The sequence below is a fragment of the Scatophagus argus genome, chromosome 2 (assembly GCF_020382885.2).
Source record: "Scatophagus argus isolate fScaArg1 chromosome 2, fScaArg1.pri, whole genome shotgun sequence".
Classification (NCBI taxonomy): domain Eukaryota; kingdom Metazoa; phylum Chordata; class Actinopteri; family Scatophagidae; genus Scatophagus; species Scatophagus argus.
Genome location: NC_058494.1, coordinates 27,059,543 through 27,082,644, shown reverse-complemented (window position 1 = coordinate 27,082,644; position 23,102 = coordinate 27,059,543). Strand labels below are relative to the sequence as shown.

General features: G+C 45.8%; 3 protein-coding genes across 4 annotated transcripts; 1 reads left to right on the top strand and 2 right to left on the bottom strand.

Annotated features, from left to right (window-relative positions):
* Window positions 1-530: 530 nt before the first annotated feature.
* wipf2a (WAS/WASL interacting protein family, member 2a) lies at window positions 531-15,624 on the bottom strand. Its single transcript, XM_046375039.1, has 8 exons — window positions 15,112-15,624; window positions 10,732-10,871; window positions 9,564-9,696; window positions 8,435-8,569; window positions 7,214-7,882; window positions 4,832-5,080; window positions 3,174-3,275; window positions 531-2,752 (listed from the first exon to the last, which is right to left on the bottom strand). The coding sequence occupies exons 2-8, from the start codon at window positions 10,792-10,794 to the stop codon at window positions 2,709-2,711; spliced, it is 1,395 nt and encodes a 464-aa protein (XP_046230995.1). The 5' UTR covers window positions 10,795-10,871; window positions 15,112-15,624; the 3' UTR covers window positions 531-2,708.
* A 979-nt stretch (window positions 15,625-16,603) lies between these two features.
* On the top strand, window positions 16,604-17,406 carry mrpl21 (mitochondrial ribosomal protein L21). Its single transcript, XM_046375306.1, has one exon. It carries the CDS (start codon window positions 16,656-16,658, stop codon window positions 17,235-17,237), a length of 582 nt encoding a protein of 193 aa, XP_046231262.1. The 5' UTR covers window positions 16,604-16,655; the 3' UTR covers window positions 17,238-17,406.
* Window positions 17,407-18,878: 1,472 nt separating this feature from the next.
* On the bottom strand, window positions 18,879-21,888 carry c2h6orf120 (chromosome 2 C6orf120 homolog). 2 transcript variants are annotated; one of them, XM_046375319.1, is made up of 2 exons: window positions 21,751-21,888; window positions 18,879-20,053 (listed from the first exon to the last, which is right to left on the bottom strand). In XM_046375319.1, the coding sequence occupies exon 2, from the start codon at window positions 20,003-20,005 to the stop codon at window positions 19,448-19,450; it is 558 nt and encodes a 185-aa protein (XP_046231275.1). In that variant the 5' UTR covers window positions 20,006-20,053; window positions 21,751-21,888; the 3' UTR covers window positions 18,879-19,447. The 2 variants fall into 2 exon arrangements, with proteins under 2 accessions (XP_046231275.1, XP_046231284.1); XM_046375328.1 differs by lacking the exon at window positions 21,751-21,888 and adding an exon at window positions 21,386-21,567.
* Window positions 21,889-23,102: the final 1,214 nt, after the last annotated feature.

The window sequence follows — 23,102 nt, the reverse complement described above, 5'->3', positions numbered from 1 at the left end:
TCTTTCGCGATAGCTTGCGTGTTTCCGTCACGCGTAAAGCAGCGATCTCCTCGCATCCGTTTACATCATAGTGTGTGTATCCACGTGTTGCAGACCGACAGTCTGGCCTGCACGTCACTCTTACTGTAGCTTCCACATCATGTTAAAGACATTCACATGTTATTTCATGTTCCCACGTGTGCATTTAATCTTTCACCTTTCAAATGACGCCTATGAGGAAAAAAGCCAACAAACATAAAGACCGCGATGGCGACCAAACATGTGACCAAGTTTTTCTGCTGGAGTCTGGTAGTTGATGTTGAGACGAGTCACATCTGACAGCTGAAGTCACCAGTTTGTGTACAGGCCTTATATTTAAACTTACCAACAGAAACACTGAAATACTGTTAGAAACATTTAGAATATTTTGAGTTGTGCTACAACCAATTCATTAATTCAGGAAAAGATTTAAACTCTTCTCTAAAAGTCACTGCAGAGATGACAAAAACAGCAGTAAACAGGAAGAGAAAACAAAAACGCTGTCCATCAGGTACCCTTTTCCCCCACTTTTATTTGAAATTATTTCAAATGATAAAAACATGGCTGATTAACATGAAACGACCACAGGGTTTTTCTTTGCCCTCGGAGTGGATAAGGTGAGAACAGGAGTTGACAAAGGTGTCGGGTCACCTGTGTGACAAGGTGAGCGTACATCCAGGACAGGAAGTGTTGTTCCTTTGCTGCTTTTGTTTGCTTTGTGTGTCGCCGTCGTCGTCCGCCAGCCGGACCCGCCTTCACTGCAGCCCCCGAGCTTTGGAAACAGGATCCCCAGAGTGTTGGCTCGTTGCTGAAACCTCACGCACATCCGTTCAGCTCATCCGCCCTCGTGGCCAAACATGGAGAGCAGTGCTGCACAGTCCGCTCTATCAGACCGAGGCTCAGCGACTGGAACATTGTTATAATCATTTCTCTTTCCTATATTACAGGCTTTTTACAACATAAAAATAGATCATTAACTATGATTACCATATTCCTTAATGTAAATATACAATATTTATTGCATTTTCAAATAAACTTGTTTCTTATTTACTTTGTTGTCATCCTCTCCTCTCTACAAAAACAAACAAAAAAAAAACAAAAGTAAAAAGCGCTGGTACCGATGAGAGTGACAACACGTTTGTGTAAGGCAAAGACCAGCAGGAGGCGCTGCATCACTGAGGAAGATGTTCACTCCTCCCGCATGGCATCTTAGTTTGACTACGATGTACTTAGTGTTTTAAAGTCAAGCTTAAAGAAAAGTCAAAAGTAAAGAAGCTCCATCAGCTTACACAGTTCTCTGGCACTTAAGTGTTCCTTTTGTTGTTGTTTTGGTTAGCTGCTACCAACTACAATCTGTACAAACTGCTCCTTGCATAGCAAACAAACAATACGTCATCTTTCTCTGGCCATACAGTCATTCTATAAAAAACAAAACAAAAAGGGCCACCAGCAGCAAAGTAAAATGGATTCAGAGCAGAGCTGAGCTTTAAGACTGACTTCCCTTGACAGGAAGTTGATAAATGATCCCTTATAAACACGTCCAAAACTCTGCACTGTAAACCCGTGGCTAAAACATACGTACTTGGTCCAAATAATAACAACAATAATAAAGACTCGGCCTCCACTGTGGAACCAGGCAGGAACCAGCGAGTGTCTGGAGAAGGATGCTGGCTATGTGAACTGCAGCTCGTCAGAAGACATCAGGAAGGAACAAAGGGACATTTCTGTCAGTTAAGTGCATAAAGGAGAGTCATGCACAGAATCCAAGCTGCCGTGCAACATCGCCCGAAGATGGAAATACAAACACCCCCCGAACAAAGGAGAGCAGGGGCTTCAGAACAGAAGAGAGAGAAAACAGCCCCATTCAAATGTCCAAAACCCCAACCAGGCCAGACTTGAGTCATGAATTGGCAAGCTTTCCAGTAATGCATTAGAATTTAAATCACGTCAGTGACATGAAGACCATGATGTCTGGAAACTGTCCTCACTGTGTGCAGGTCATCTGACTCCGCCCGCTTTTGGCACACTGACAAAGATCTGATTCAAACACACCCTCACCTGGCACTGCTGGAATGGCCGTCAAGCACAAAGAAACTAAAACTCTAGAAGCCCCACATCTGAGGCTTTAACCGTTCAGTGGGAGGCGTGTAAATCATCTGCTGAGAAACACAAAGTGCCCAATGTCCCCTCGCAAGTTTATGCTGACAGCAAAATAATAAACTCAAACAAAATCAAAGATGTTATTCAGAAGTATGAAAATCATCATCATCATCATCATCATTGTGAATATGCATTTGTTTTTTAGCAAAGAAAGATGGAATGCATAGATTTGGAAGAGTCCAGTTCGGTCCTGATATGTCAAACAGTCGGCGGAGGAGAAGTGGAGGTGGTCGCAGTCAGGAGGGTCGAGCGAGCTGCTCGCCTCCGAGTGGTTTTCTGTCGTCTTGTGCAAAGAGAGGAGGTGACCACTGAGTCATGTCAAACCTGCGTGGTGTAGTAGTGTTTACTTTCACCCTGTGATTCCAGCTGGTGGTTTAGTGTTAGTGTGTGTGTGTGTGTGTGTGTGTGTGTGTGGGCGTGCATGTGTTGTAGTGTGTTTGTGATTCGAGTGCTTCTTCACCACCGCCGCCGCCACTGAACGCCCATCAAGTCGGCTGACTGAGAGTCCAAGGTCCTGAGCTGAGGTCTGCTCACCTCCCCACCGGCGGAGCTGGAGGAGCTCCTCTCATCATGGCTGAGGGCAGAAGGAGAGACTGGGGTCACTACAGGTCAGTTCTCCCACGTCAAAACACACACACACACACACACACACACACACACACACACAGGTAGAAATGATTAACGCTGCTCAACAGGCTGTAAATTCCACACGGCTGAGGTGACACGGAGACGAATGAAGGGCTGCAAATGAGTAACAAAACCCTCTGATGGTGGGGGGACGATCTGAAACTAAAGGAACAATTCAGAGAGTGAATCTGAATCCTCTCTTTGGATTGGTCCATGAACTTTTCCCGTTAGGAGGCGGATACACCAAATACACACAAAAGAATATTGGATGGACTTAATGTTCCAGGCGTTAGTCAGACTCAGCTGAGACTAACTAACTAACTGAAAATATAAACGAGTGATCTTCAGTGTTCGTCTAGTGCTCGTACCCTTGTTGTTTTTGCTGGGGTAGACCTTGTTGAAATGCCGGTACTCCTCTGGAGGTGGAAGGTCCTCGATCGGGTGGAAGTTGAATTTGGACTCAAAATCATCTGAGGGAAGGAAAATAAAAAAGCATCAAGTTCCCAGTTCACTGGGCCCACCTGAAGGATCTGATCCAGACACAACAGCCTGCAGCTCATGAGCTTTGAAGCTCGTCGTGTTCAGCTGTGGTTGACATTCTGACACATTTTTAAGGCTGTTGGTTAGCAAGCGGCGATGCATTGAACTGTTTCATACTGAAAAGCAGCCAGGTCAACGCCCTTTTAAAGACAGCTGTACTGTTGAAAACTACCAGTAATATCTGTTACTGACTGCTTACAGACACACTGTTTTGACTTGAGTACTACTTCACTTCCTGTCAAGCCTTACAGACCTGTATATAAAGATGGACGACATGAGAGCTGCCCAAAACTGATGCCAAAACACCTGGAGTGCCCCCTGGTGGCTGACTGCAGTACAGCCCACAGACGGACAGTTTGAATTCAAACAAAGCAGTGACTATGAGGTTCAAGTGACTTCCTGTTTTAAGTTAAGGGTCTTTAGTACATCCACATGTGATACACAGTGTAGAACAATTTAAATAAAGTGCTTTGTAGGACAGTAAATTCAGACTCTTGGTATCTTCCAGGGTGCTGACTGACAGGCCTGGACTGCAGCTGCCTTCTCTTCCTGTTTTGGGCACTTTTTGCCTTCCGTCTGGTGTTCAGCAGTGAAACACGTCACTCACTTTTAAAACACCCCTTGGTTAACACATCTGCACATTCAGTGTTACTATTCCTGCCACACTGTCCTGTCCAAGCCCTGCTCTGTGTGGTGTGATGCGCCTGAAGACACCTCGAAGATCAGCCTTTCAGCGGCAAAGGAAAGCAGTTTCACTAAATATTCAACGTGCCACAACACCATACAGACAGACGGTAATCGAGGAACCGCCGGCGCCTTCCTGATTTGTTCCAGCACGACAGGAAGACAGGAAAATGGCTGATTTGCATGGGCTCAGAGGAATATTTGACTATGGAGGGTCACTCATCGCCATCACATCAAGATCAGAAACATGTGAACAACTCCAGTACCTGAGGGTTACACACAAACACACAAACACACACACGCCGTTGAGGGTGATCAGAGAATGTCTACAAACATACAGCAACGCCCGACAGGAGAGGCCAGAGTCCGTTCAACAGCAGAGCAGCCGAGACATTTAGAGAGAAAACACGGCGGTTTGTCGACAACTAAAATGTCATGAGTCATAACATCTCATTTCACGCAGAAATCAGCAGCCAGCCAAAATGAAGGGTTACTTCATTTTAAAGGAGTAACGGGAATCCCACTTGTATTATTTGTGGCACGTGAGAAGTGCTGAGGAGTGGAAAGACGTCTGGCTGCAGGAGAACACGCAGCACCACTGATATTTGAGGTTACTGAAGGGTCACACCGACTCAAATACAAATACCCCCGTGACAAAACCCAACACGCTTTGTTCAGGTGTCACACCTGAGAGCAGAGCCGCGTGGTGTTCTGGTTCCAACATCACATTTGTTCTGCAAAAGCCAAAGTGAACACAGCAGCCGAGAACGCCATGCTGCCGCTTCGGCCCGTGCTGACTCACCTATGATGGACTTGGAGGAGGAGATGGAGGAGTGGCCGTTCCGGATGGGCGGGGGCGGCGGAGGGGGTCCAGCTGGGGTTCGGGAGGAGGAAGAGGAGGATGAGATGGAGGAAGAGGAGGGAGGTGGAGGTGGTTTGCCCACTCGGCTGTGGGTCTCTGAGGTCCCGGAGCTGTGAACGCGGTATGGGGGCGGGGGAGGAGGGGCGTCCCGACCGCCATTACGAGACCCGAGAGGGGGCACCTGGGGAGCTGTGTGGACAACACACACACACACACACACACACACACACACACACACACACACACACACACACACACACACTCATGTTACTCTGTATATTAAGCAGAGCTCAGGATTTTAATGAATGTCTTTGCCCAAAGTTTCTGATGAAAGTTTATTTTGCTGACAGATCAGCTGTGGCCCTTTTTTACAGCCTGATACCAAGAAATAATCCACTGTTGGTGCATTCAAGAAGCCTCTGACAACCGGGAAGAGGGAAACCGCTCTCTGACAACAAACTGATTTCAAAATCATCAACTCTGAATCACATTATGCTTCTTTTGATTTGATGTTTTTCACTTGTGTTCACTTTCTCTCTAAAGCACAACTTTAATCCACTCTGTAACTCAATTCCCGAATCACAGAGTGTTCTTAAATGCACCCCAAGAGAGTTGAAAATGGTCCCTACTCATTGTACCGTAAATAAGTGCTGTTTATCCTACTTAATATTCACTGTGGTGAATCAACCATCTGCAGCAAGACTGACGACTGACTTTAATTTTCTATTGAGCTACAAACTATGACCCAGAGGGAAGAAAGTCAGCCAAAATTAGACACACAATTAGTCATTAGTATCTTTACTATTGTTTTTAATTACAGTAATATGCTAACACATGTTAGGCTTCAACTGACAATCAGCTCAGGTATATGCTATGAAACATCTTCAGTGTCTCAATTCATTCCAAACAACAGACCTAAAACCCAAAGATATTCAATCTAAAATTAGAGAAAAACAGGGAAAAGCAAAATTCTCTCACATTTGAACAGCTGGAACTGAAGAATGTTCAGATTTTCTTTTCTTTTCTTCATAAATGACCTTAAACCTTTGAATGAACTACTAGTTTCAGATATAGCAGCACAGTGCTTCATATGCGGCTGAACAGTGAACAGTGTGTGTGTGTGTGTGTGTGTGTGTGTGTGTGCATATCATTACAAAGCAGAGCTCAGTGCAGCTGCTTCACCAGCAACACGCGACTGCGCTGCCCCATTTTTACTTTGAGACATCAGAAAACGACAGGAACAACGAAAGCAACAGGAGGCGTCTTGAGAAAACAGCAGAGAGTGAAAGTCAGGAAGAATGCAGGAATCTTCCACAGGGCTTCAGGAATGCAGAGAAACCAGGAGGCCTCGTGGCGAGTCGCTGCGTCGTCCAATCACAACACACGGCTCCAGCTAACAAGAGCCTTCCTGTTTGGTGTGTTCACCCTGAATTCAAATTATGAATGTTTCCAGAGAGCAGTAAATCTGCTCCGGGGAGGAAACGAGTTTAATTTCTGCTCAGACAGAATTCACCTCAGAACCATAAGGAGGCTCCTCTTATGTGCCGTCACTCATGTAGCATCGAGCCAGTCAAGTCCAAACACGCTTCTGCTCCACACGCTAAGATACTGAAACCTGCCCGACTGACTGCTGATCCACAGAGGGATAAACCACAGAGAGTCAGAAGATACTCTGTGTGTTAAGTGTGTGTGCACACATCAGGCTTGGACATCAGAGGGATTTAGACATTACAAAGAGCCAATCAAACCGGGTCCCTGCCCTCCGCTTGATCATGGAGGAAACCTTTCAGCACACTCTGTTGGGTTAAGATGACAAGTCAAAACTCGCTCTGGTCTCTGAATGAACATTCCACGACTCCAGCTGACGCAGAAGACCTGATGTTGTCTCCATCACTGGGACTGGGACACACTCACCGTGTTTACATAACGTGAAACTGAGCTGAAACAATCAAACCATTTATTACGGCTTTCTGAGAGGGACAGGAAGTGGGGAGGCGGAATTCAACAAAATACTGATCATCTTCGAGTTAAATTGATAATCAATCTATGATCTACAATCAGATGAGCATACGCCGTCAGATCACAGACATTTGGGTCCACCCAGGCTTTGAGACATGCAGACCTGAGACCCCCACCAACACAATGGGAGTCTATCTGACCAAACGAGACCCGGGTCAGGTCTCTGCTACCTCTGGGTCCACTGGGTTTACTGGAAATACATATCAGCATGTAATAAGACTGACATCAATCTGCAGTCAAGACGTCCAACCTTAAAAGACCTGAATGCTGACGGTGGTGTGTTCACGGTGCGGACTGCTGTACCTGCTCTGCGTCCTGGTGGCTCTCTGGCTGGTGGTGGTGGTCTTCCGCCCTGCTGGGAGGAAGGAGAAGATGAAGGAGGTGGAGGAGGAGCGTGGCTGCGTCCTTGGCTGCCGCCTCCAGATGAGTGTTTTTTGTGCAGAGAGTTGTGCCTCTGTGGTAGCTCCGGAGCCCCGCCCCCGTCGGTGTTGGACGGCCCGTTGGAGACGCCGCCTGATGTGTGCGGTCTGTACGGCGGGGGAGGTGGAGGAGCTGAAGAGCCACCTGTCGGCGGTCTGCTAGAAGATGGAGGAGGCTTCACAGAGCTGGGAGGAGTATGGCCTCGGTTGGGTGTCGGTGGGAGGGGCTTCTCTCTGCTGTGAGAGGATGAGGAAGGTGCTTTCTGATTGGGGGTAGGCGGAGCGTTGCCACGACCACCTCTGTTGAAGGGTGGAGGAGGAGGCGGGGCGGAGGTGCTGTGTTTCATCCCGCCACCTGTGGACGAGCTGCTGCTGGTGCTGGAGGGGCGGGAGATGTCAGGGAGCGACGGGCGGTGCGAGCGCTGCTCTGACGGAGAGGGCTTGCTGGACGGGGAGGGTGAGCTGGAGCGGCCCGTCGGGGGTCGAGGGGCCGCGGGCCGCGACCCCGGGGGCCGTAAAGCGGATCTGCCCACCGAACCACCGGCTGGACCATCTGGGTGGAGGACAAAGAGGTGGTGTTGATGGCATCACAGCAAGGCGTAACACTAAAGTTAAAAACCTCTTCCTCCTACAAAGAGCAACTACAACAGCCAGGTTATTATGCAACTGATGTGCTGATTATTTTCTATTTTAAACCTCTTCCTCCACAGCCGCTCTGCTCTGCATGTGCAACACACACATTCTGACTATAAGCACATCCTAGACTTTCATCCATAGTTCACATCCCTCCTTCCTCACTGCTTTGGCTCTGGCCATAAATCTGTTTGCTCCATCAGATGAGAGGACTGTGGAAGTAACCACGTTCAGATCCAGATGCTTTCTCCGTTTATCTCCCATGCGTGTTCCCTTTTTGCTGAACAAACTGATAGTCTGGTACAAGCTGTATCAGCTCACTCCCCTCAGAGGTGGACTTTGACTTTGGGTCCAGTCTCTCTGGTTTATTAATGTGGCCTTGACAGAAAACACCTGAAGCCAAACACTCTAAGCAATCACATTAAAGCAAAGACCTTTAATTAGAAATCTAACATTCAAAGTAACTTTTTACCTCCAACTGGGCGTAATTTTGGCACACCTCCTTGGAAAAGGCCTCCCATTCCCATCGGACCTCCACCTCCAAACCCTCCTCCTCCTCCTCCTCCTCCACCACCACCTCCACCTCCTCCTCCTCCTCCACCTGATTCTGGTGAGCAAATGAGACCCAAGTCAATATGGACACATCAGGCAGCTCTAGTAATACATTTAAATATTCAAATATTTGCAGAGAACAGGAGTTGTTCAGCGACACGGCAGGTGGTGAAGTGTGCAGAGAAAAGGTGGAGCAACATTTCAGTGCGAGTTCCAACAGGAAATGTGTGGAAACATTGCTAGAAAAGCTGTGTGTTGACTTAGTTCCTCCTTTCCATGCAAATATTCCTGTTTCCTCTATTTTATGAGTGGAAAAACAACAGAGCAGGATGACGGCTCATTCTGGCTCAAAATACGTGTGACTGAAACATCTTAGCTTCGTATTTTCAAGGTTTTTTGATGACAGTGAACTTTAAAATGCTTTAATGGACAGTTTTTCTAACAAGAACAATCTTTTAGACTGATCAGGCCATCAGATCTGCACAGACGATCATAAACATTCCTTTATTGAAGATTAGGACGTATTTTTAATCAGCACACGTATGAAAAGTTTCTTTCATGCATTTATGGAATTAAGGATTAAAATCTTCACTACTATCCTGTTAAATACAGGCTCAAAATGAAATAAATACAAAACAGTAAACTGATTTTTTTTATCTTAACTCAAGGTCCCACTGAGATCTGGCTTTTGTCCTCAGTGCGACAGGGTCACATGGCTCTGCACCAGCTTTTCTAAAAATCAGATTTATCCGTTCGTTCATTTGTTTGTTTGTTTTTAAACCTGCTTTCATGTGCTCATTTTGGCATAAAAATGGTATTAGAGCCTTCATCAGCAGACTTCGTTCAGTTTTTTGAAGCCCGTGAAATGCAGCTAAAAGCTCTCAAAGAAGAGTTAACTTCATTTTGAAAAAAGAAATTCCACTCCTGTGTCTGTAGCGTGTGTGTGTGTGTGTGTGTGTGTGTGTGTGTGTGTGTGTATTCTCAGTCAGCTCCCACATCCGTTCAGATGTGCGTGCATGTGCGCCTGGCGTGGACCTGCTGTGACTTACTCTCTATAACGGGGGCACTCCGGTCGTTGACCACTCCGACCTTCTTCAACCTGGTGCCTTTGCAGATGTCCGACAGCAGCGCTCCGCGGCCTTTAGACTCGGAGGAGCTCAGTTTGGGAGGAGTCGTGTTCGCCTGTGGAGGAAGTTAACAGAGATGCGGTCACACCTCCAGCTTCCCAGGGTCTGAGCCGCAGTGGGAGGTTTGTGGACTCGGTTTGTTTGGGTTCACACAGCACACTCAAAGCGAGAACCACGACTTGTAAACACAAGTCACATGACGCCTGGAGCTGGCGTACTGGACAGCAGCTCAGGGACTTTGGCAGAGGTTGACTTCAGTGTCTGAAACTGCTATAATTAACTTTGAACTTTGCGGTAAGTCCGAAACAACCAGGGGAACATGATCATCAGCTCTGACGTCAGGCTGGACTCAGTTCAGGAGTAATTAGCTGCACTCCAGACCTCACAGAGGAAGTAACTGTACCCAGGCAGAATAAACCAAACAAGTGACTGTGCACTACTTTCCCTTATCTCAGCTAATCCAGCCAAACCACATTCAGCACAGCTTTTATAATCGAACCTTTGTAGGAACAGGCAGCTGCTCACCTGTAATTTTAAACTGATTTTTTTTCGACACACTAAATACGCACAAAAGGACACACAAAGCACTGACTCAGTGCTGGGACTTTGGAGTTTGAAGCGTCATGAATGAAGGGGTCTACCTCGTACAGTGGAGGCTGGTAAACAGTAAACTGTTATGACTCTCTGACTGGACACTGACTAAACTCTAAATTTAACAGGGTTCATGCAGACTTTTGGATCAAAATTCAAGCACTTTGTCACATCCAAAATTTATATGTGATAAAACTGAGTTTACAGATTTCCTTTGCAGCCACAGCAATCAGTGAATATTGTCACTTTTTCAACCAGCTGTTCATATCAACTCTGATCGTGTGTGTTAACCAGGATAATTTAATTCTTTCCGAATTCAATATCAAAAGATTTTTGCCTCACATTTGAATTCAAGAATATTCGTAACCTTGAAAACATAACAGTTTAAACTTAGCCCGTTAGCCGCCTTGCAGATGAACTCGGCTACATTGGACTCTGCTACCTCTCAGCTTCTGGGGCTGTGTGATGTAACCTGTGTGTGTTCAGTCCGGTCACTGACCTCATTGAAGGTGGGGGGAGGCGGGGGTCCTGGAGGAGGAGGGGGAGGGGGAGGAATAGGCATCCTGTCCCACTGATGGCACCTCTCTGTGTGGGGGTAAGCTCCGGTGGCTTCACCACGTCAGCTGGGCACACTGACTCCTGCAAAACAACAGACGCATTTCAACTGATCAAACAGGGAAATGAGCCTCCAAATCCTCACACACCGTCACGAGTTTGGCCTCTCTGCTGCATAACTCTGCTTTGGAAGTCAGGTGTAAAAGTCCTGACAGTGACAAACCGGTCACATGCCACAGGAAGGCACTGGCTTGCTAGTGACGCATCTCTGATTGGCTGCTGGCACCAGTGGATGGAGCGCACATAAATTTGGCTAAAATTCCAAACTGGGTTGAGATTTGCATGACAACACTCGAAGCTAAGAGTGAGCAGAGGCTCGAAGCACAGGGAAAAGGAGGAGATACACACATCTGTACAACATTGTAGTTCATCACAGTAGGACTTGCTGGGCTGTGAGAGCTCAGCGTGTTGCAGGGAAGGGCTTCATCACTGCCTCCAATAAACTGAGGGACGTAAGCCTCAGATTTACAGAGGCAGAATCCAACACGTTGCTGTGTAGAGCATAACACTGGAGAGCTGCTGTGCTTTTGACAGAAAAATATTCCCCTACCATGACTACCATGAAGTTGATGGATTCCTTAATGGTGGACACTCAACTATGAACTGTCATAACTCAGTCATCTGTCATTTTTAAAACATCTTCAGGGTTTTATGAGGCTTACGGTACAGAAAGTCACTCCACCCATTTGTAGAACAAACCCTGAGCATGTAAAAACACGAGCTCAGCAGGTGTAGCTGCAGAATACTCCTGCTTATATGAATACTACGGTAAAGAGAAAACAGCACGACGAGCTGGATGCCGACACGTTTCATTCTCTGACCGAAGGCAGCAGTCGCCGAAGCAGCTCTCGGCATACTTGAGTGAAGTGTGGAGAGAGGATGAGCATTTCGACAACGAAGGTGGACAGAAAGAGAGTGTTTTAAAATGTCAGCTGTGAACCCGTTTGACCCAGGACAGCAGTGTTGGATTGCTGATCCAGAGGAGCACAAATTAGTGGAGCCCACAGGATAAATCCTACTGACTGTGCTGTCTTTGCTGCCTGCGAGGCTGGCATGCAGTTGGGGTTTGCACTTTTTGGAAATACATCTGCATTTTACTGAGGGAACACACGGTCTTTGGAAGCTGCTAAGTTCACACTACAGGACTGGAGGCCTGTTTTTCCACTCGCAGATGGTTTCTGGAGATCACGGACAAAAGCCTCAGACCAGAGGCAAATTTGAGCTTGATCACTACATGTTAAATTCCAAAGAAGCAATCTGAGTGTTTGCCCATGCAGACCAAAATATATCAGGCTGAATATCTAATCTGGCCGACAGAGGGGAGGAGTCCAGAAGGAAGAGCACCGGAGCCGCAGCACAAGAAAAGTGACGCAGACTTCTTGGACCCAATAAACAAACCAATCGCTTCTTGTGGTCATCCATTTAGATGTCCTGTTCTGCACATGTCGTCATGTCATTATGGTGGGTGTCGTAGTGACAAAACGCAGTCTGGAGACCAGACGGACTCACGTGGGATTCCTCCTGGTGAAAGATGAATATTCCACTGGTTCAGTTGTTTCCCCTCATTTCCACTTGTGCAAACACTGCTTCAAGAGGAGTTTGCCCAGTTGGACTCAAGATAAAGACAGTGTTAGGCCTGTTCAAATTAAAAGACAGCCACTACGATCTACCTCAAACTGCTCTGAATGTGTCAGCTCGGCATACTATGACTGAGGTCAGTGGATCTCCCCAAACCAGTTCGCTGTCTGGGTCCATTGTTGGCTCATGCAGGCAGCGTCGGCTCCTCACCCCACCCTCATGCTCTGCTGCCGCTCCATTCCTCAGGCCGCCTGGCTGAGTGTCGGGGCAAGTTTTCACCAAGGAAAACCAAAGGAATCTCACCGAGCAAGCTCGCCAGTCAGTCAGTGACGTGGTTTAAACGGAAACACACGGCAGCAGAGACAGAAACTCAGACTGTGGCGTTACGTTATCTCAACATGTGCTGAGTGCGCAAGGACTGAAGCCAAAGGGGCTAGTTTCAGTGACAAGCATTCAACGCTTCAAGGCTGTTATTATTAGATTAATAATCAGAACAATTGTCCAACCCGCTATTAACACATCTCACGCAGCCACGACATTCTGTTGGAAATTGAGACGCATCAACCTGTGACCAATTTGACAGATAAAACCATCAGTCACAATCAATTAGCATTAATATAATCAAAGAAAAAAAATCTCTGAAGTCAGTTGTTAAGTAAAAACACTCAAGTTTGATTCACAGCATAAACGACCACTAGGAGGTCAGTTTGGGTTCTGGTAACATCTGATGGGAATTTTCCATTACAATGACAAGAGACAGATTAATGGATATTAAAATAGCAGCTTGTTGCAGCTGCAGCCATTATTTTCTATTTATGGAATATCAACACTCCTCGTTTCTGAATAACAGCTGACACAAACCGATGTCTTGCTGACACAATCTTGCAGAAACACTAACAGATGTAAGAAATACTGAACATCTCAATAGGACCTCAACTTGTCTTCTGTCCTTTAGGTAACTGCAGGAGTAATTTTTTTAAAATAAAGATGTTACTTCAGTGAGCCAACAGTGTCACGGGTCTCTTCTGTGGGACACATGACAATGCCTGAGTTTGGAGAAAGATTTAAACAATAATAATAATAATTGCTGGTTGTATTATTCCTATTAGGGCTGAAACTAGTGATTATTTTCAGTATTGATTTATCTGCTAATCATCTTCTCACTTAATTTATTCATCTAGAAAAAAAGCACAAATAGAAGCACAGGCTCCCAGCAATAAGAGCTGGAACCAGTAATTTATACTTTGGGAAATTTGCTTGAAAATAACAAACATGATTATGACTGATTATCAAAACTTGCTGATCAATTTTCTGTTAGTCAACACATCAATTAACGGGCTTCAGCATCAAAGCGAGTTATCAACTTGCATGGGGTAAAATAAAATAAGTCTGTTAGGCCTGACAGTAAATAAACTTCATGTAACCCCCGAAGTTTTGATGATGTGTAAGGCACTGAAGACAGAATGTGATCGTCGGCTCATTGTTTCTGACATATACTCAACTAAAAACAGTATGAAGGCAATATATTTAATTCCTCATCACTTTCATTGTTTTTTTTTTAATAAATATCAACTCATTCTGAACTTGATGTAAGCAACACGTTTCAAACCTGCTGGGACAGGGGCAACAGAAGTCTGGCAATGTTGTGGACCACTTTAAAAAACATCTGTGCGGAACATTCGACAGGTAAACAGGCTAACAGGTGACAGTAAAGGATTTGGTTTGAAAGGGTCATCCTGGGAGGGATCAATCGTTCACAAGGATGGGATGAGATTCACCGCTTAGTCAAATACGTGACTGTAAAAAACCCACAGACAGGAGGACATATGAGGTGGTGGATATTTAAATTCTGAATATCTATAATCAAGTAGGAAATTCCACTATCAGTCTCTGTTATTGTATGATGGCAGAGAAGAAGAAGAAAACATGTCCGTGGTGCCCTGATGATCATCTGTTACCTCTGCAGGATGTCTACTTTCACAAACACATGCAAAACTCACAGCGATACACTGATAAAAGCCAACAGGTCCTGACCTTTGACCCTCATAATCTGACTAATCCTTTCAATGCAAGATCAAAGCAAAAGGAAGTCCTATGTAGGTCATGATTGCCGAGGTTTGGTCTCCATAAAGCTGCTCATCCTAACAACTAGTAAACAACCATTTAACAGCGAGAAGTTCGCCCACATCAACAGCACAGATAAATACCACCGGGGAGGCAGGGAGGGGGCTGTACGAGGAAGTCAGACGGTTTTGCGGTCAAGGAAATACACTGAGCTAAAGGCCTGCGGGTCTGAGTGCGTGTTTCCAGGATTTCAGGGGCTCTGACAGCCCAGGGCAGAACACAGCCCGCTTTGTGTGCTCATCCACTGGCCATAAGAAACGCGTTCTTCGGCTAACTTTGTTTAACCGTGCAGCTAACGGGTATTTACATAAATATTGAACTATAGTTTAATAAAGTAAATGATACATGTTCTTGCAAAAAAATCCAAAGTTTCCTAAAAAAACACATTCAAACAGCGTCACATAACGTTACATGTCATTAAAACAGGATTTATCAGGCCTGGGCAGGTCGTTCAGCCGCTCGTGCCGCTCCCAGGTAAAGATCCAACGGAACAAACATACCTGGCACTAGCTTAAAGTTAGGTGGGGTTAAGTTAGCTTCAACATCCTAACATTTTACTTACCCTGGCTCGACGAACAGGAGGTTTGACAGTCTCGTCCTCCTAAACAACATGAATGGAAAGTGCCGTTGTGGCAATCCTTCGACGGAGGAGTTTGACAAAAATTAGGATGGGAGGGTGCTGGCAAGTCCTGGTGATGTAATTTAACGCCACCAAAAAGCTCACAGGTTAGCCGGCTAACGTTAGCTTGTTCTCGACGGTTTGGTGGCGGGTATAATAGAGCTAGCTGGGGTTAGCTGGTTAGCGTCGAGCTGTTTACTTTCCAGCTGTCAGTGTCAGCGCAGTCCGGCTGGCTGTAAACTCTGCCAACAAGAGTTCTTTGCGATCAAGAAGCACATACACAACTTCTGAAAGTGTTTAAAAATCACTTTTAGCAGTTTCAGGTAGCTACGGAAAACTTTACCCGCACTCCTGACCTGCAAGCAGAGCCATACTCCCCCTTGACACAGTTTTATCGGTCCCTTCTCAGAAACCCGGAAACGGGCCGCCCGATACAAAATGGAGGTAGATTTGCTGCGTTAAGGTGCTGCAGTAAATGTCCAACTCCAGACTCCGAGCTGGTAATGTAAAGACAGAACTGTCCAGGACTTGAACATTTTTGTCCTTCTTTTTACTTAGACACATTTTAAAGAAAATTGGTGCATCTTTTATTTCACAAGATTATTAAGAATTATGGTATTATAATAATAATAATAGTCACAATAATAAGAAGAATTTATATAGCTCCTCTTAAAAAGCAGATTTCCAATCAGTTAAAATCAAATCCTACAAATCAAACACAACAGAAGAAAGTAACTATAGAAAGTTTATCGACTATAAATGCAGGGAATGGAAAATTTAAAACAAATAAGATAAAAGGACGGTTAAATGGCGACATCACCTATAATATAGCCAACTTCCATATCTAACAGACTTAAATCTGACTTAAATTGAAGTTGTGACGGGCAGACTTAGTTGTCACACATATTACACAGCTAATACATACACTCAATTATGGTTCCTAACGCCCTCAAACGTTTTTATTTCCCGGAAGCTGAAGAAAATGATTGTCAGTATTACAAGAGTCATTGAAGCAGTCATACCAAGCCCCACCTTGATCTATCATTGTTCTACCTTACTGCCTTCTTTTTGTTTTTCTCAGTGAACAGATAAATGTCCTGTAATAAGATGAAAATATTCACTGAGCGGTGGAATAATATCAACATCAGCAGATTATAATCTGACACTGAAATTCCAATAGTAGATTCCCAAATGTTTCAAGGATTTCTCAGTATGTGGACAGCCTTCATAAATATTAATAAAATAATTACTTACTTTGTGCTTTAAGAACTAAAAAGTATATTTTATCTGTAGTACTTACTCTTATTTAAAGTATTGTACTTGAATATTTTTCCATTGTATTACTTTATGTAACTTTTGTCTTAAATATCCACCACTGAAGTTTGGAAAGCAGAACGTCAGGTGACTGCACGCTGACGCATGTGCAAAAATGGAATGTGTGGAGAGGCAACGCATGCGCAGTGCGAACTCATGCGTTTCCTGTCAAGATGGCGCTGAGCAGAGGAGTGGGATTGTGGAGGACATGCAGGTTGTTACCCAGACAGTCTCTCCTATTCCCAGCCGCTGTCCGAACACAGAGCACCGCGAGCGGGGAATTGGTGCCCCGGACCTCGCTGTCCAGACCTCCATGGTCGGAGCAGTTGGTCCGGGTCTCGGAGGAGGAGGAGCGGAGCCGACATGCCGCGGTAGTCAGCACCGTGAACCAGAAGATCAACCAGCAGGACTTCGGCCGGCTGTTCGCCGTGGTCCACTTCGCTGGCCGCCAGTGGAAGGTCACCAACGAAGACCTGATCTTGACTGAGAACCACATCGAAGCGGAGTGCGGGGAGCGGATCCGGATGGAGAAGGTGCTGCTGGTCGGCGCGGAGGATTTCACACTGATCGGCAGGCCTCTGCTGGGGAAGGACCTGGTCAGGGTCGAGGCTACCGTGATCGAGAAGACCGAGTCCTGGCCCAAAGTCCACATGAGGTTCTGGAAAAGACACCGGTTCCAACGCAAGAAGACCATCATCCAGCCACAGACGGTGCTGAGGATCAACAGCATCGAGCTGGCCCCAAGACTGGCATGATGATGATGATGCTGAGGACTGTAAATCTGACACTCGGACCGGTTGATCTGTGTGATTAAAACGCGTTGGGCTCAGGGAGCCAAAGTGACTTTGTGTTTCTGAAGACCTGAGCCCTGCAGTCTGCTCTGTTGTGCTCCTGTAAATAAAGCTTCATCTTTTGCAGATGGCAGATGTTTCAAAGATTGTTCCTAAATCCTGTAAGTCCTGGAGGTTAAAAGGTGTTGAATGCCTCAGTTTGTCCTGAATGCAGGAAAACGCAGTATGTGAGATTCGTGAAGTCTTCAGAATGTGGCTTCTGTTGTGGAAATATGCTCATGCATCAGAAATCACACATAAAGAATATTCACACATTGATTAGTCGACCAACATTAAAGTCGTCACTGATGACGTTATTGATATGAAACATTAAACATTTGCTGGTTTCAGCTTTTTTTCGGCTTTGTTGCTTTTCTGTTTGCTGTACCTTGTCTTTATGCTGGTTGGATATGACTTTGGAAACAAGAGCCAATTTACCAATGGAGCAAAACAATGTTACCTTTAAGTGGTAACAGAGAAGTCTTACAACAAAGTGTGATTAAGGGATTTACATCAACTCATTTTAAAACAAATCCTCAGCTTCTCCAGTCATTCAGCAGAACGCTGCAAGGCTTTTTTTAATTCTCATTTTTGGGTGAACTGCACCTTTAAGCTGAGCTCTTGTTAAAGAAGTGAGGAGTATTTCACCAGTTTCTCCTCACAGTCAAACCTTCTGACAAAGACATCCGTCACCTTCAGCCTGTTAAGTCTGAAACAAACGACTCGTCACACAAAACGTTTTAACAGTCGGGGGGAAAATGCTTTATTAAGAAATCTGACTGAATCTTCTCTGGAAAACTGCGACGGTTCACCCCTGCTGGAGGCGGATCTGAAGGCACTGTTGAACATTTCTGCTCGGTGATCACAAGGTTACTAATAACTGAACTCCAACACAAGATGAAGATGTTTAAATCAGGAGTTTGTCCAACAAGGAAAAACAAAAAAACAGAGCGAGTGATCAAACCAAGTGAAACGTTGCTGCTAATGTCAGCACGTCTTCATGAACCTGATGTTCCCATTTGGAGTCTGAATCGAGGAAATAACTCTGCAAGCAGAGAATCACGAGTCGTGGCAGCGGCGTCTTCACATCGTGTACGTCTCAAAACGACGGTATTGCTGAGTTCTGATACTGTTAGCGAGACTTAAAGCTAGCCACACACACACACACACACACACACCCTGTGCGGTGTTGACATGAGGAGTTAAGACAAGCGGTTTCACTCATTCACAGCCTCAACACGTACGCCTGTTTGATGCTGAATCTGGTTCTCAGACGCTCACCGTGAGGTCGCACCACTCAAAGTTCATCCGCTCAGGGCCTTCAGAGTCCTGTTAGTGAAGTGGAGTCCCTACAAACCACCACACGACTAACAGGATGCGTCTCGGCCGTGTGAGCTTTAAGATAAACGGACTGAAAAACCCAAACTGGTCCTTTAAGACTCCAGAAACGCGACCCCCTTGTTTCCTTTGGTTGAACTGCAGTTCATTACAGAAAACCACAAAGGCTCAAAGTCAGGTGATGACTGCAGTCTGTAATCAGACTTACTGGGATATTTCAGCATGTTGTTGTTTTTAAAGTGTGGTTGTATGAGGTGCTTATCCATGGTCATCGTATTACCTGCAGAAGGCAATCGGCACACCACCACTTTGCAGAGGCAGCAGGAGCACCTGAGTGGGCGGAGTCAGCAGCACAAGACTACATGCTGCCGCGTCCGGCACTCAGCTTCCTACACCTGCACTCCTGCTGCCACTGCAGACAGGTGGTGCTCCACACGGAGAAGCAGCTCAAAACCAACCGCACTGAAAGAAACCCAAACGAGCCCTTTAATACACTTTGTTCTGTCTTTTTAGGAGAGGACAGCAAAGCCGAATCTGCTGACAGGCTAATGTTGCTGTGCTCATCGCCAAACACACACACTCTGAAACATTTGCTGACTTCAGCTCACCAACGACTTTCATCTTGAAGCTACAACTTGTGTAGGTTTGATCACAAAGAAAGACAATCCTGAAATGCCAGAGTTCACTCCCAAATTCTCATCCCTACAGAACGGAAAAAACTTATTTTCTTGAACGTCTAAATGCTGACTGAGCCAAATCTCTTCCTTCTGTTACCACAGCGAGGCAGGAAAACCTTTTCAAAACAAAATCTCAAGTATAATCTTCAAAAGTCCAATTAGAATAGTCCAAAAGATGGACTCCTCTTCCTGAAAGTCCTCCTCTGATGCCTGAGGGGACTTCTTTTTCTTATGTCCGTCTTCTGAAGGATATGAGTCCTTATCAAAGGGGTCCTGAGGAACCGTCTGATCATAAAATACCCGCATTTCAAACTCGCTCTCCTTGTGAGACGGGTGACCGTAAATGCCGATGCCCACGGGCCTGGAAAAGTCCCTCGGCACCACCACCACGTCCTGGCCGCAGGTGACCGACTGCAGCCTGTAGGTGTCGAAGCTCGGACGCAGGGTTTTATCCGACACGTAGATGTCCGCGTCTCCCTTGAGGCTTTGCATGTGCAGGATGATTCTGCCATCGTGGTTGAGGCGCAGGTAGCTGTAGTTTCCGGCCCCGATGTGGCCCTGAACCACATGGAGCAGCACCCACTCTTCGGGGACGTTGTCGTCCTCTGAGGGGGTCAGGAAGCCTCTGACCTGGGACAGCAGGAGGGCAACGACCAGAGCGCTGCAGCTCAGCATCATGATGAAGGCATCGGTCGGTCAGTCACCGCCTGGACGACACCAGACAGCCTGACAACAACAGGACCAGAAGCGTCATGAGGCGGCCAAACCAACCGAGAAAATAACGCTGTGATGCGTTACACTCACAGATAAACAAGATTATTCACCAGTCAATTGTCAGATCGGATGTCCAGCAATATCAATAAAGCAGAGTAAAAAAAGAGAATATTTGAAACCAAAATGCAGTGGAGTATACTGTAAGTATAAAGTAGCAGTAAAAGGAAACACTGGAGTTAAGTACAAGAACCTCACAAATTCCAGTGCAGTACTACAGTACTAAATTAAAAGTTAATGATTAAGTTGTTCGTCTGGAAAGAAGTCGGTGTTTGATTTAAACTTTCTTGTGGTTAAATTAAATGGAGAGGAAAAATATTCAGCCATAAAATGTTTGATTACTCCTGTTTTAAGGCAAACTATCAATACTGAGATGTGAGACTGGATATCGTCTCACACTTCAGATACTGTCGCCGTCTTTCCCTGGTCTCAAAGGCCACACTGCAGGGATTTGGTGTCATTACCTGAGCTCACGGGGCTGTTCCACCTGTTTGGCTTAACCACACTCATCACATCCATACTAATGATCCTTATTTCTCAAACAAATCTCACTGTGTTAGCATTTTTTAAAACTCTCTGTTGTCATTACTGTAACAATACTGTGACATGTGGTTTTGTCCATATGGCTGGGCCCCATCCGGTCCATCGGTAATCGTCACGTGACTCCACGACACCAAGTAACTCCACCACCGTGAGGAGCACCATCCAAACCACTACACCACCAGTAAAACCACACAAAGCATTTAAAAGTATCTACACAGTCTGACTGAATGCTTTTCCTAACTGTCAGTGTGATGTTATGCTAACTCCCTCCTGTCAGTGTGTGTGTGTGTGTGTCAGAGAAGTTAATCAATCCCTGCAGTCTTTGGCGGGGATGCACACAGTCAGGACGGGGTTCATCGACCTTGTCTGTCCGGATTAACCTGTTGTGGAGCCCAGTTTGTTAAAACACACATAAAAGTAAGTTTCCTGCTAATGAGCAAAACACATCAGCGTGTAAAAACGTGAGCTGCTAGCCGACTACCTCTCCAACCCCCCGCAGTCCAGTGAAAGCTGAGAAACCGCCTGAAAGCTCCTCTGCACCGCTAAAAATAATCCGATCGGCCGACTGCTGAGTGTGACCTTTGGCAGGCAGGCAACAGATCCGGCTATTAACGTCGTTCACCAATCGGGTCGTCTGATATTCACGTTAATGTTCGGGTTCGCGACTTTCAAGGCAGAAACGTGCGAGCAATTTACTATGAATCCTCGGGAATAACTAAACACCTCGACAAGTTTGATGCTAACCTGCTAACGAGGCACCTGCCAGCAGCTCCAACGTCGACAACCAAAGGGATTGAAATAAAAAAACAAAAATAGGCGTTCCTCTAAACAGACGTATCACAGCCTTCCTGTCAACGTTAGCTCACACTCTGCAGCGTCAGCCTGAGCTCACAGCGAGCTACTTATTAAACCAGGCTAGCTAGCTTCTTAACACTCACAGTTCAGTAAGCTACCACGCAGCTAACGTTGCTGCTAGCTTATTCGCTAAATCCGCTCAGGCTTCCACAAGAGAGAGGCGGCATAATGACTTCAAACTTATGCATTAAGTTACGAATTGATTAATTAACACGTATCAATAAGGCGTTTGACACTCCTCTCCGGTTACTTACACAGCTGCCGTTTCTTCACCAGCATCTTCGTCTCAACACAGCAACCAGCTGGAAACAAAGTTCACTTCTTCACTTCCTTTAAGTGACCAACCGAGAACCGCCCGCCGACGCCGCCTACTGGTCACACGTGGGCACTGCACGCATCTGCACGCACCTCATGCGTGTGGCCTGCGAAAGACGGAACTTAATGACGCATAGACGTGATAATGCAAGGATAAGTGAATAATAAGATTGTTTTTAGTCTTTGAAGTATTAAGACAATTTGAAGGCCATTGCTGCATTATCTTTTATCACAGTGTTTCTACTGAATCAGACATGAAAAGGTGCTTTGTTTGCTTGACCCCACAGTCTGACCCACATAAGCTCGACCTAAAATCATAAACTAAAGCTACAGCATAATAGAAAAACAAACAACCCCAAAGGACATGTCCAAACTGCAGTCTTTCTGCGGTGGTTTAGTCAATTCATTTCCCCCACAAACCCTCCAGGTTTCCCACATGTTTCAATGCAGTTTATTTATATGGCACCAATTCCCAACAAAAGTTATCCCATTACACTTTCCAATGAGAGCAGGTCGAGACCAAACTCTTTAATTAACTGACTGCTGTGTGCCATCTTGTGTTCAGAAACTAGAAGGGTTGTATGCTGCGCTTCACATCCATTTTCTATCCATTAATGCAGAGACTGATGGAGAACCTCATCACAAAACCACCACCTGCAGCTCAGTATCGTCGAGCCAGTGAGCCGGTGGTGGACTGCAGCGCTTCAGACATGGACGTTCCTGCAGAGAAGCTGCAGACTGGAAAACGTGGAGGCTTCACACACATTTTCAACCCAGCAGCACAGAAGACCAGCGTCCCCAGTTGAGTATATGACCACATGTGGAATCTGGTCCCAGAGCTCTGCTGCTAATGATGGACAGACAACATCAGGAAACATCAGGATGTTTTCCGACCGTTTGGATAGAAAATGTCATCACTTCATCGTTTTATCCCGCTAGACATTTGGGTGAAATTCTGCCATAATTAATGCATGAAGTCTTGAGTTATGATTTGTGACCTTTGACCTCCAAAGTCTCATCGTTTCATCTTTGAGTCCAAGTGGACGAATTGGTTCAACAAAAAAAAAACCCAAATCCCTGGAGGTTTTCCTGAGACATCCTGTTCACAAGAACGGACTGGAAGACAGAAAACATGATCCCTGTGGACACGAAAGGCCCAAACATCGATTAACATGCACTGCTGGGCCTGCACAGGACAGGAGCTGCAGACGTCCCTCATCGCTCTGCGTCCGCCATCTTGTAACCGCGTGGCCAAGACGGTTTTAGTTAACCAAACAAGTTTATGATTTAT